Here is a 13166-nt window from a genome sequence, read left to right as displayed (position 1 = left end):
CCCATTACCAACATCCCCCCACCAGAGGTTTTACCATGTGTTATAAGTGGTGAACCTCCAATGATACACTGTCCTCATCCAGAGTTCATATCTTACATTAGGGTTCATTCTTGGTGTTATACACTCTTATGGGCTTTGAATAAATGTGTAAAACAACTTTTTTCAATCTGAGATTCTACATCTCACAAACAGAGCTTCACATTTCTGTATTTCCAGGTAAATACAGACACAGGTGCCTGCAGAGGCATTTGAACCAGGACTTAGGTTTGGCACTCTCTTGTGACACCTGGGAGATGTACGGTGTGCGTGTATGTGTGTGTGTGTGTGTGTGTGTGTGTGCGTGTGTGTGTGCGCGCAAATTCTTTGACAATCGTCATCTCCAACCTACCCACAGGGAAAGGTAATTCTTCCTTAAAAAATGGCCTTAAATCCTCCAGTGGTTACATGACCACAGCCCTGATGTTTTCCTCTATGAGCAAGGCCCTTAACAGTTCTTCTGGACTATATGTCTACCTTCTGTTGGGGTTGAGACTCTGACATGACAGAAAACTTTTTGTTTGTTGAGAAGGTAAAATGCCTTCTCTGGCGTGGTCCGTTTCTTTAGGACGTGCCTCCTTCCAGATCTCAGGAGACCTCTATACTTTCAGGGTCTTCCATGAATGTTCATTGTCCCACTAGCTATAGTAATGCAACCAACTTTTTCTGACAAAATACTAATCAGAGACTGACCTTTGTTTAATTAGCCCCCAGTCAGTTCCAATCTGCAAATAGCAATTACTAATGTAGACCTGATTTAGCCCACAGGCCAAGCACTGATTCCTGAATTCCATTACCTAAACTTCCAGCCGGCTTCTCACACTGTTTTGAAGAACCAGCCTTTCCCCCGCCACCCCAATATTTCTGCTCTTTTTTACCCCCCTCAAAAAAAAAACCCGGTCATTTCCTGCTAGCATAGTGGCCTCACTGGCTTAACTTAATGGCAATGGATATAGAAGTAGAATCAGCAGTGCCAGCTGGATGAATGTCTAAACTGGGGGTTTGAGAGAGCTGCCTATTCAAGTAAAAAATTAGAGACGAAAAAGACCTGTTAAATAACCCAATCCCCTCATAGCCAGTGCCAGAGCATTCCTGTGCTGGAAGCTTAGCCGGGGCCAGCTCTAAATGACTTTAACAATGTGCCTTCTCACGCTTTATTTGGAAGACGGGGCCATCTCTTCAGTGTGTCTTTTTTCTTTTAGTAAGTTTTTTGACTAGAATTTCATTGGACCACCATTATTCCATTTCCCTTTTACTGTTTTGGTTCAGCTACAGCAACAGCATGAAATAAGCTATTTTCAAAGAGTTGATTTATTAAATGACAACATTTAAAGTGCTTTATTAACCCAGTCATTCCAGCAATGCCTGTATTTGGGGTCATGTGATGTAGAGGGAGAGAGGATACACATGGGCTTTGGAGGTGGATGTACCTAGGTTAGAATCATAGTTCTGCTTAATTGGGGGATTTATTATTGTCATTATTTTTGTTGTTTTCATTGACTATCATTTATGATATGCTTCCTGTGTGCCAGGCACTATGGTAAGTACTGTCCAAAAGTCCTGCTAGTAAATTTGTGTAATTGGTACTGTCATCTCTATTTTTGAATTTAAAGTGTAGTAATGAAGAGTGGAAGCTCTGAGGTTAAATTGTCTGATTAAAATGCCAGGTCTGTTGCTTACTAGCACCGTGACCTTGGGCCTTTCATTTAACCTCCCTATGCCCAGTTTCTGTGTATAATGGGGGTGATGGCAATGCCTGTCTCCTAGGTTATTTTAAGGAATACATATGAATAGATGTGAATTGATCAGATCAGTGCCTGGCATGGAGCAAGCCCTTAAATGTAACCAGTGTTGATGAGATATAGATGGAGAAATTTGTTCAAAGGCACATAGCATCCAAGTTTATACCCAGCCAGTTCTACTCCAAAGCCCATCCAAATTATTAACCATTAGAGTACACTGGCTTGGTCAGGACTCTTAACCTCTCTGAGGCTCAGTTTTTTCTCACTGGTGAAACAGAGATAACACAAGATGTCCTGTGTAGTCACTGTGAGGATTAAAATGCAATAATGTAGGTAAAGACACTATTACAGAGCCTGTCCCAGAGTTGGGGATCAATTAGTGATAGTGATTTCTCTATATCTCCACATCTGTAGAATACCTATATGTATTGGGTTGGCCAAAAAGTTTGTTCGGGTTTTCCTGTAACATCAGTCGGGAAAAACCCAAACGAACATTTTGGCCAACCCAATATATATCTGTGTGTATATCTATGTATGCACGCATGTGTATTATATATAATGAATAGCTGTGTAACCAATGACTTACTCTTAAAAGTTTCTCATGGTATTGGAACTTCAAAGTGGTTCAAAGTGAATTTTTATGAGCTTACTCCCCTTTGAAAGAAGAATTGGATTGGTTTACCAGATAATTAAAAACAGTTTCCTTCCGAATAAGGTTTCATTTTATATTTTTAATGTTCCAATGGTTTTAAAGATGTCTTTTCTGGATTTTTAAAAAGAGTTCATCACATGTTTCAAAATTGCCCAACTACTTTCTCTTTCATAAATATAGTTTGACCATAATTTCAAGTTTTATATCATAGAGGGAAGTGAAGAGACAGACAGTTACAACCTAGCAGGAAATGTGATGATATGTTTTTGCTGCTGTGCGTTTTTTTGGGTTTTTTTTATGTGTGTGTGGGAAAGGGTGTGATGTCATTTTGTCTCCACCCCCTGTGAGTAAGCCCACAGCATAGCTAAGTGCAGCCGCCCTCCTCTGTCAACGAGAAGACAGTCCACTTAAATGCAGCTCCAGGGTTGCGGGACTCCCACCAGCATCACTCCCCGTGTGAGGTGGCAAATGCAACATGCTCTCCAGCTTGGGGTGTCTACTTCTCTGTGGAAGTATTGCACTAGCCCTGGGAAATGCACAGAAATTGCCAAAAAGCAAGTAGCTCTGATGTTTTGTGTTTTCAAAATAATGTTTAAAAGATACTAGTTTTTAAATGTTGGTATTAAATGTGATCTGCTTTGCCAGATGGGGGGAATAGAGTTCTCGGAGAGTCAGAATTCAAATGTGTGGAGGAGTAACTTAAACTTTTGCTTCTCCACACCCCCCTCTATTTAATTTTCAGTTGGATCTCTTTATTGCAAAAGATGAAAACCAACTTCTTATTAGATTTAGCAGATGTTCACAGTAGCTTGAATGGTATAGCTTCAACTACAGTATTTGTATATTGAATTGTATGGTATAGATGGGTATTATATAGTCTGCTGAAAAGACTTGTTTGCTGTTTTTATCCCCCTCCTCAGAGACTAAATCAGTGCTAGCTGAAGATTTAAAAGAAGCTAATTTGAAACCTAGAATCTTTTGTGTAAACCTCACACATACCTGTTAGCTTGGAGGCTGAAGGATTCTAGGCAGGGCACGCCAACAAAGAACGGTCATGTGCTGATATATAGACACTTCTCTCTGGTGGAATTTGGAAGAGGGTTTGATCTGCTGGACATGACACTCCTTTTCCTGGCTAAATTGCTCTCATTTTAGTATTGGTATTTTGTTTACAAATGTCATCAGAAGAAAATGAAAATGTCTTAATCTAGACGCTAAAAACAATCTCTTGAGCCCATCAGCACCAAAACAAGAGCTTACCTCTCTCCTATCTTTGAACATAAATGTTGCAGGTATTCTTTTGCTCCTTTGCAGAGGTACTTTTCTAAGCCAACTTCAGGTCTGTGAAGGCTTTTTATGGTTGCAGACTGCTGTAGTCAGCAGGATTAGGAAAAACAGGCTGGAATTTTCATACAGTTATGATGGAAAATATCAGAGGCAGTGCAGAGCCATGAGCTTGTCAAAACCCTGCTGTGCATAGAGTCGGAAAGAAAGATTGTTCGGGTCGGAATATCCAAAGATCCTGCTAGGTCCTCCCTCTGGGTAGTTTGCTCCAAGATCATCTTGTCCCAAGTGAAAACCATTCTCTCTTCCGTGTATTAAGTGAAACTTGAATCCAGAGTGTGAAAGCTGAAGGGTTTGGCTAGTTGATATTTCACATGATGATATAAAAAGCAATAGAAAAGGCTGAGTAAACCTTTTCAACTCTACGATAACTCTGCAAAATAAAATTTAAAAAAATATACACTACTAGATCTTTCTCTTCTATCAAGTATTCTGTTTCTTGATCGTAGTAAAAGTGTTTAAATAGATCAGTCATGAGCCACAAGCATTCAGAATTAACTGTTCCTACTGCTAAAATGTTTAACAAGGACCCACCATCTGAGAAAAGTCTGGAGTTTTTCTCAGGCTTAATACCTACAAATGTTTTTATTTTACCTTGTATTTACTGTGTAGGGATGATAGCCATAATTTTGTGACCGCAGGCTTCTGCAAATTCCAAATGCTTTAATTATCATGTTGCAATCACTAGATGCAAATCTCTTGACACAGTTTTCCTTTATTTGTTATGGTAAAAAAAAAATTGTCAAAAACAGCCACAAAACTTTTGTCTTGTTCGTTGCACTTTAATCTGAAATATTTTCATCCAGGTTTCTTTTGTAATTTTAAAAAATATCCATAGGTTCAGTAATTTGAAAAAAAACTATCAAATTAATATAATTATAAAATAAATGGCAAGTCTCCTTGTCTCTAATGTTAAGTTTTTTCTTTATCATTGAAGCTACCAAGGGACTTTCTTTTAGCTGAAGTTGCCTTTTTTCAAACTGCATTCCAGGAATAGGTATACTGTCCTCAAAAGGGGTTTGGGGCAGGCATCTTCTTCCCATCAATTACTTGGGGAGCATTCATGCTTTTTTCTGTTCTGGGGTGGGGTCACAACAGACTTTAGAACTTGACAGGTTCTGAAAATTTCTCAGTAAAGAAAACTGTCCCACCTATTTAACCCATTGTTTCCCAAACTCGTTTGACTAAGAGTCCTTTTTCTAGTGGAATAGCTATTATATCTTGCCAGGGGCTTATTTTTCACATTTGGGGAAATACTGAGATAAATAAGAAAAAAAAAAGAGATAAAAGGTTTTTCCTTTTCTTTTTCCTTCCTACTTTAGAGTTAGTTAAATATCATTTGTCATTTAAGAAGAGTATAGGGCTTCCCTGGTGGCGCAGTGCTTGAGAGTCCGCCTGCCGATGCAGGAGACGCGGGTTCGTTCCCTGTTTCGGGAAGATCCCACATGCCGCGGAGCGGCTGGGCCCGTGAGCCATGGCCACTGAGCCTGCGCGTCCGGAGCCTGTGCTCCGCAAATGGGAGAGGCCACGACAGTGAGAGGCCCGCATAACGCAAGGAAAAAAAAAAAAAAAAAAAAAGAAGAGTATAGAATTTTGGAGCTAGGAAGGATGTTAGTGATCACCTAGGCTAGGGTTTCCCAGATCTTTGGATTTATGGACCCATAAAAATACATATTTTTTTTTAATATCAGGGTCCCATTATAGAGAACATACTTGAATTATGCCATGTGAGAATGTTCAAAGGAGGGAAACCCCCATTGCTCATAAAAGCTAACCATTTTAACAGATTTATAAAACAAATGAATTGATACAAATAAGTCCATTGTTTTATTTTTCTCATTTTACCAAAGACTGATGAAAACTTCATCACAGGTCAATATTTGGGAACCATTGACCAGTATAACCATTTATTTTACAAATGGAGGCACCCAAATGCAGGGAGATTTAGTAACTTTCCCACATTGATGACAGAACCAGGACTGGATCCCAGGGTCCTGACTGGATATCTGTGTTCTGCCCTGTTCCGACCCAAATCTTAGGAGTTAAGTTCTGTAGTGTACATGTGAATGCTGTCCTTCCCTTGAATAAAAGGTTTCTTGTAAAGATTTTAAACATTATCCTAATCTTCACATTTTCCCTAGAACCTGTCTGCTGCATGTGTGTGTGTGTGGGGGGGAGGTGGCATATAGTTGATAAATATAAATACAGCTGACTATTTATAGGGAAAAGAAATTACTTTTTAAATAAGAAATCACTTCTTACGTGTCTTATGCATACTTGCATACATAGCCACATACTTTGTTATAGAAAATAAGATACTGCAGTAGCCTTTGTTATTTTTTAAAAGCTTAAAGTCTGAGAATATTATTCATGGACCTCTTCTCCCTACCCCTTGATGACTATGTTCTTTGGCAAATCATTTACCTTTGCTAAGCCTCAGTTTTCTTATCTGTAAAATGGGAATAATGATAACTGTCTTACAGTATTTTAGGAGTAAATGAGGTAAGAGTTGCAAAACTTTTAGTAAAGGGTCTGACATATAACAGGTATTCAAAAAATGTTTATTGAGTTGCAGAAAAGTAGATCAATACCGAAAAAAATATGCATACCAAATAATATGTGATCTTGTGTCCAGACTATCTGACAAACCTCTGGGAGGGTAGCAAATGAGGTGGCATGTTCTTGGTGAAAGGTGGGGCAAGGGAGTTGTGTTGCTCTGCAGGACAATGAGAGAAGGACTCTATTGTTTTCCAGCCCGAGCTTCCTCAACTGAATGTTTTGACTGTCAAGTTTAAACACTGCTTTTCTCTATGGAAAGCTGCACTTTTGCCCTAGGATCAGCTTTTCTGTGGGGACTGATAAAGCCTCACAGATCCTCCAGGAGAGATCCTCTTGAACTTGTTTTTCAGGAGGAGAATTAGACCATAATACAGGCTCTGAAGAAGAATTCTCACATTGTTTTATATCCTTGAAAGCCCCTGTACTCCAGATACCCCTAGGATTCTTTATTCTTGACACCATAGAACTATTTTTTTCCTGGCATACAGCCAGAAATAAAAAACCACAGAGAGCAATATGTATGTAGTATAATGAGACATGAGAGGCTTGACACACCTCTGCAGAAACTCCTGTGTTTGGAAAATTGCAGTCAGTTAGCAGGCAAAGGCTACTATTTCTAGGCAGCTCTATCAGTCCTCCTGATGTAGGTGTGAGGAAAACCAGAGAGGAGCATCTCTGATACAAGTGTGATCAGATGGCCCGAGGGAATGAGGCTCTTGGCCGTGACTCTTGGCTAGTGCAGAGGGAAGAGGTAGCTGGCTTTTGGCCTCAGGTTCTTACCTGACAGGGTAGAAATCTCTGACTCCAAGGAGAAAAAAAATCGCAGGGCAGATGATGTTAATAACAGTAACTCCCATAGCTATCAATGACTCATCACTATTATTATAGATAACATTATTTGAGCTCATATTGTTTGTGGTAATTTAGGGCTAAATATTTTTAATGTGGAAAACTAACTAAATGCTCAAAGTTCCCCTATAAAGCAGGTATTTTGTTTTTTATATCTTTATTAGAGTATAATTGCTTTACAATGGTGTGTTAGTTTCTGCGCTAGCAAAGTGAATCAGTTATACATATACATATGTTCCCATATCTCTTCCCTCTTGCATCTCCCTCCCTCCCACCCTCCCTATCCCAACCCTCCAGGCGGTCACAAAACACCAAGCTGATCTCCCTGTGCTATGCGGCTGCTTCCCACTAGCTATCTACCTTACATTTGGTAGTGTATATATGTCCATGCCTCTCTCTCGTAAAGTAGGTATTTTACTACTCTCAATTTACAGAGGATAAAATTGTACCTCAGAGTGTTTGCCCAAAGTCATCCAGCCAGCAAGTGGCAAAAGACCATACCTTTAATTTCTATGTAATATCAGTTTCTTGCTCTACATAAAGATATGTTAATTTGTTCAAGTAACAAACTGTATTCCATGTATATGCAGAGCACTGAGGCTGGGAAGACAAGGCTTGGTCTTCCTGACCAGTTGACGGAGAAGACAGGGTTGTAAAGGAATAATTACATTAGAGTGAGAACATCCTCTGATTTGGCTGAAGCACAAAGAACTTTGAGAACAATCAGAAAGGACCCTATCCAGACTAGAGGTGTCAAAACTTATGAGGGGATAAGGCACCCAAGTAGGAGCCTGGAAGACAAACATACATTGGGGCAAGGAGTAGTGGAAGGGCTTTCCTGACAGGAGTACTTGCATGGCCAGAGCCCAGGCCACTTCCAGGGGCCAGAGCTCAGCAGGTGTTAAAGTACCCAGAGGGAAAGCCAAGACTGAGTCCACACTGGATGTGACTGTGTCTTCCTTGTCTCTATCTGTCTTGACACCCCAAGATTAATTACAAAGCAGAAGTAGCAGATTGTCTTTGGAGAAGAGGGCTCATGTCTTACTCTAAACTTTCCCAGCCACTCACCTGGAGTCTAGCTCTCACTCTCCTCGGAGCACTCCCAACCTCACTTTGACAAAACAAGAATGTGTCACTCCAGTGACCCAGTCCCTTTCTCCAGAGGGTGGCTAATACCTGTAAGGAGCCAGGGAGGGTCTTTTCCATCTTAGAACAAGGAGTTTGGGGGAAGAATAGTGGGGAGGGCAAAGAACCCTGATGGGTGGATTTCTGCTTTTATTTGAATAGTATATATTTATATATTGGTGGGACTGTATTAAAGAGTACATTAGGAAAAAATGGTTCCACTGCTAAAAGAAAACAAACAAGTCTGAAAAACCACAGGGGAATTATTTTAGCATTTTCTACAGCTCTAGTTTCTTGGCAGTTGTATAGATTTGTTTGTCTATTCAAGCACTGTCTACTAGGTAAAACTGAATGAGATCCAGCCCCTGTGATAAAAGAAACTTGTATAGGAATGTAAAAATTGATCAAATATAGTTTTTTGATGCTAAGACTATCATGTTTAGAACCCAGTGCTTAAAAATAAGGCATCTCTGTGCTAATTACATGTTCACTAGTTTAGTTTAGTCTTATAGACTGCTGTATCAGGCTGAGATACTAAATATTAAGGAATTTTAGTCTCTATCTCTCGCTCTCAAAAGTTAATGAGGCAGGGGCTTCCCTGGTGGCGCAGTGGTTAAGAATCCGCCTGCCAGTGCAGAGGACATGGGTTCGAGTCCTGGTCCGGAAGATCCCACATGCTGCGGGGCAACTAAGCCCGTGCACCACAACTACTGAGCCCACGTGCCACAACTACTGAAGCCCGTGTGCCTAGAGCCTGTGCTCTGCAACAAGAGAAACCACCTCAATGAGAAGCCTGTGCACCTCAACAGAGAGTAACTCCCGCTCACTGCAACTAGAGAAAGCCTGTGTGCAGCAACAAAGACCCAACGCAGCCAAAAATAAATAAATAAATAAATAAATAAATAAATTTATTTAAAAATAAGTTAATGAGGCACAGGGTAGCACTTGAGAATCGACGAATTCATTGATACTGTATTATAGGAAAGACAGTTAAAATATTTTTATAGGTTAATGTGTGTTGACAGAATATTTGTCTAAGACGAAAGTGAGGTGTCTAATGAAGGGAGGGGCATTAAGCAAATGTGACCAACTATTCTATCTGGGTCACCATCCTCAGAATGATTTTCCTTTTGCCTGATTCCTGATTGCCATTTATAAAAGCAGGTATAAAGCAAGGGAGAATATGGAAAGTAAATAGATGAACTTAATGACAGTGATCAAGAATAAATGTAAAATTTAAAAATTAATAGGATAATCTAATGTGAGACATTACGAGAGTAGTAAAATAAAAATATAAAAATAAATAGTATCAGCCAAAGAATGAACACGCTAAAAAAAGAAAAACAATGGTTTAAATACGTACATTCTGTTAAAATAACATTTAAAGACTATGACAACAACCATATTACTAAGTATCAGGCATGCTGTTTAATGCTAAGTGTTTATATACATTGTCTCATTTTATCCTTACGCCTATGGAATATGTATTATTATCCCCATTTCACAGATGAGGAACTAAGCGTAAAGAGTATATTATCGACTACTGCATGATAAATTACTACAAAATTAGCAGCTTAAAACATCACACACTTTTTGTTTCAATGTTTCTGTGGGTTAGGAGTCTGAGTCTGGCTTAGTTGGGTCGTCCTCTTCATGGTCTTTCACAAGGCTGCAACAAAGGTGTTGGCCAGGTTCAGGTCTCATCTGAAGTCTCAACTGGGAAAGGATCACCTTTCAAGTTCTTGTGGCTATTGGTAGAGTTCAGTTCCCTGAGGATCATTGGTTTAAGGGCCTCATTTCCATACTGGCTGTTGACCAGAGGTCACCTCTTTTCTTTGCCACATGGGCTTCTCTATTATGGTCTCTTGCTTCATCAAGGTGTACAAGCCCAGATGCTTCTGCAGGCAAGACGGAAATTAAAATACAGCCTAATCATGGAAGTGGCAACCCATCACCTTTGCCATATTCTATTGGATAGAAGCAACTTCCAGGTCCTGTCACACAAGAGGATTACCCAATAACAGGAGATGAGGATTACTGGGGGTTATCTTAGAGTCTACCCACCACAAAATGGCCAATGGCAGCTTGAAGTCACACAGCTAGTAAATGATATAGTGGAACTAATACAGGAAATCTAATTCCAGAAAAATATACTGGTTTGGGCATTAACACCCCATCTACTTCTCACAGAGTTCAGCCTTTAGTGGCAGATGCACAGCAGGCAAACTAACCAATTTGTCTGTCTCCATGGTTGGAGTTGTTGTAAGAAATCCCTGAGAATTGAGGTAAATATCTTACTACTACGAAGACTCAAGGTATATATTCAGCACTCAGTGTGGACCCTATTTTCTGTATATAAAAGGCCAGTCAATGCCTAGATTCCTCAAGTGTGGTCAATCCCATGTAGAGCAGTATGCAAAGTAAATGCCACCAAAATAGAAGCTTTTCTTTCCTTATAAGACTCAGCTGCCATCATCTCTTAAAAAGAGAAAACGTAAGACAAAATGAAAGTTCTCTTTGACAAAATGTACAAATATTAAGCAATTAACACCTATGAAGTTGATGATACAGTCTCCATAAAATGTGTTTCTGAAACATCACTTAGTGGCTCTTCCAGTATATGGAGGAGTTGCTATAGGTCGAATTAAAATTTTGTTTGGAGGATGAAAGTATACTTCTAGCAGTGGATGTGATGGAGACAACTTGTTAAACTAAAGGAGCTTCTTTCAGCTCCTTTTTGGTATGAATACAACAACAATTCTTCCATATGCCCTAGGAATCAACACACAAAATTTAGGTTGTACACAAAATATATCCTTAATATGACACCCAGAACCTTGTAGAATGTTAATACTAGAATACCCTGTCGAGTATTTTCTATAGAGAATAGCCCACAGTCTCTTCTTGTGTTGGGGTGTCCCAAAGACCTGGGAGGTACATGGTGAGAAGGGTAAACTTCAAGGCCTCAGGCTACTTTGTAAAAGTTCTGTGGACAGCAAGACTGAATCAGGACTTACCCCACTGCTCATAATTTTCGCTTGGGTTCCCCACCAAGAACTTTCCACAGTGAGATTTTTATAGTGTGTTGTAGGTTTCCCTGATCTAACAAAACCCTGACTTATATTCCCAGTGATTCTGATAGAAATGTGGGAGCCTTAAAGCTAGTCTGAGGTTTTTAGGCCTTCTCAGTGTAGCAGGCTGTGAAGTCAGCTAACATCCCTCCCTGTGAAATTCTGGAAAGGAGATAGGAGATGTGATGCCTTCATAAAAGTTTCATTATTGTTCTCCAATCAAGGACTATACATCTAAAGCCATACACTAGAAAATCTGACCAAATCCACCCAGTCCAAGCACCTTCTGGTCAGATTAGAAATTAATTTTAGAGAAAATTGAGGTCTAATTTAAGTTTCACCTATGATATAGCAACTCAGTGTTTACTTTAAAAATAAGTTTAGCTATGAGTATAAATACTATAATATCTATCCTCAGCAGTTGTAACCCGTGCATTAGAATAACAAAGTTTTCAAAAATATCAGTACTGTTCTGCTCCTCTACTCAGTTATGATTTAATTGGTCTGGGATGGGAGAGTTTAAAAGTTCCTCAGGTGATTTTAATGTGGCCAGAGTTGAGGACCACTGATCTACGGGTTTTGAAAATTTGCATGTGTAAGTGCTTGATAAATCTTTCTGGATGAGTGCAGGGTAAAATTTAAAAGTTGCAAGTGAATTATTTTATTATTTAAGTTTTAAAACAAACTTAAAGGTGATTTTTCTTTTGTTCTACTTTGTTCCTGGATTTTGAAGCATTATTTGGAAAAATTTTAAACTTCCTTCTCAGGCCAAATAAAATAAGAAAATGTTTAAAATTCAGCTTAACATTTGTTTTTGGTGTTAGAACATAAGTTCAAATGTCTACTTTTACACAATCTCAGAGGTTAGATCTGAGAAGCTACGGCTGATTGTGTTTTTCAGGACTGGGCTTACATTTGCTTATTCTGTCATTCAATTAACTTTAAAAAAAACATCACATTAATATTATTGGTACACACACACAGACACACACACACACACACACACACACACACACACACACACAGAGTAGAATACTACTCAGCCATAACAAAGAATGGCATTTGCCATTTGCAGCAACATGGATGGACCTGGAGGACATTATGCTAAGTGAAATAAGTCATACAGAGAAAAGCAAATACTATATGATATCACTTATATGTGGAATCTAAAAAATACAACAAGCTAGTGGATATAACGAGAAAGAAGCAGACTCACAGATATGGAGAAAAAACTGGTGGTTACCAGTGGCAGGGGAGTGACATACTTAAATATTTTAATTTAAAAAATAAAATTAACTTAAAAAAGAAATACAATTTAAAAAGAAAATACTTTTAAAAATCATCATATTAGGATTATAAGGATGATTTAGACATTTCATGCTTTCAGGAGTTTGAAATTAGTTCTATTTAAAACTAATACATGTTGGCCACACAAAGTTCATTTTCTTAAAATCTGCAGGAGTTAAGCTATTCCATTGTGTTGTCATGCACTATCTTTAAGTGATACCTATGTACATAAAGAAGAAAAAATGAATTTATGTAATACGTTAAGAAAAAGCACCCTATGATCCCAGTCAATGCAAAATGCGAGTTGAGAAAACATTGAATAAATGTCCGCCATTCCAAAGGTCCGGGTTATGTGAATTGCCTTTGGAAATTGTTCCTTTAATTGTGCATGCTACCATATACATTCCAGCCCATCTTCTTTCTGCTTTACGTTAAGGGTAATTTATGAGCGTGTAGGATGACTTATAATCTGAAACATCTTTTTTTTTTTTTTTTTTTTTT

General features: G+C 38.8%; 1 protein-coding gene across 1 annotated transcript in view; it reads left to right on the top strand.

Moving 5' to 3' along the window:
• The first annotated feature begins 2905 nt into the window (after window positions 1-2905).
• LOC103081423 (target of Nesh-SH3-like) overlaps window positions 2906-13166 on the top strand; it is a 97796-nt gene continuing 87535 nt past the window's right edge. The window contains exon 1 of the mRNA XM_007460947.1: window positions 2906-2984. Within this exon, the coding sequence (XP_007461009.1) occupies window positions 2906-2984 (79 nt within the window). The remainder of the gene's footprint in view (window positions 2985-13166) is intronic.

This window comes from Lipotes vexillifer, unplaced genomic scaffold, assembly GCF_000442215.2.
Source record: "Lipotes vexillifer unplaced genomic scaffold, Lipotes_vexillifer_v1.1 scaffold910, whole genome shotgun sequence".
Classification (NCBI taxonomy): domain Eukaryota; kingdom Metazoa; phylum Chordata; class Mammalia; order Artiodactyla; family Lipotidae; genus Lipotes; species Lipotes vexillifer.
This window is presented reverse-complemented; position numbering and strand designations above follow the sequence as displayed.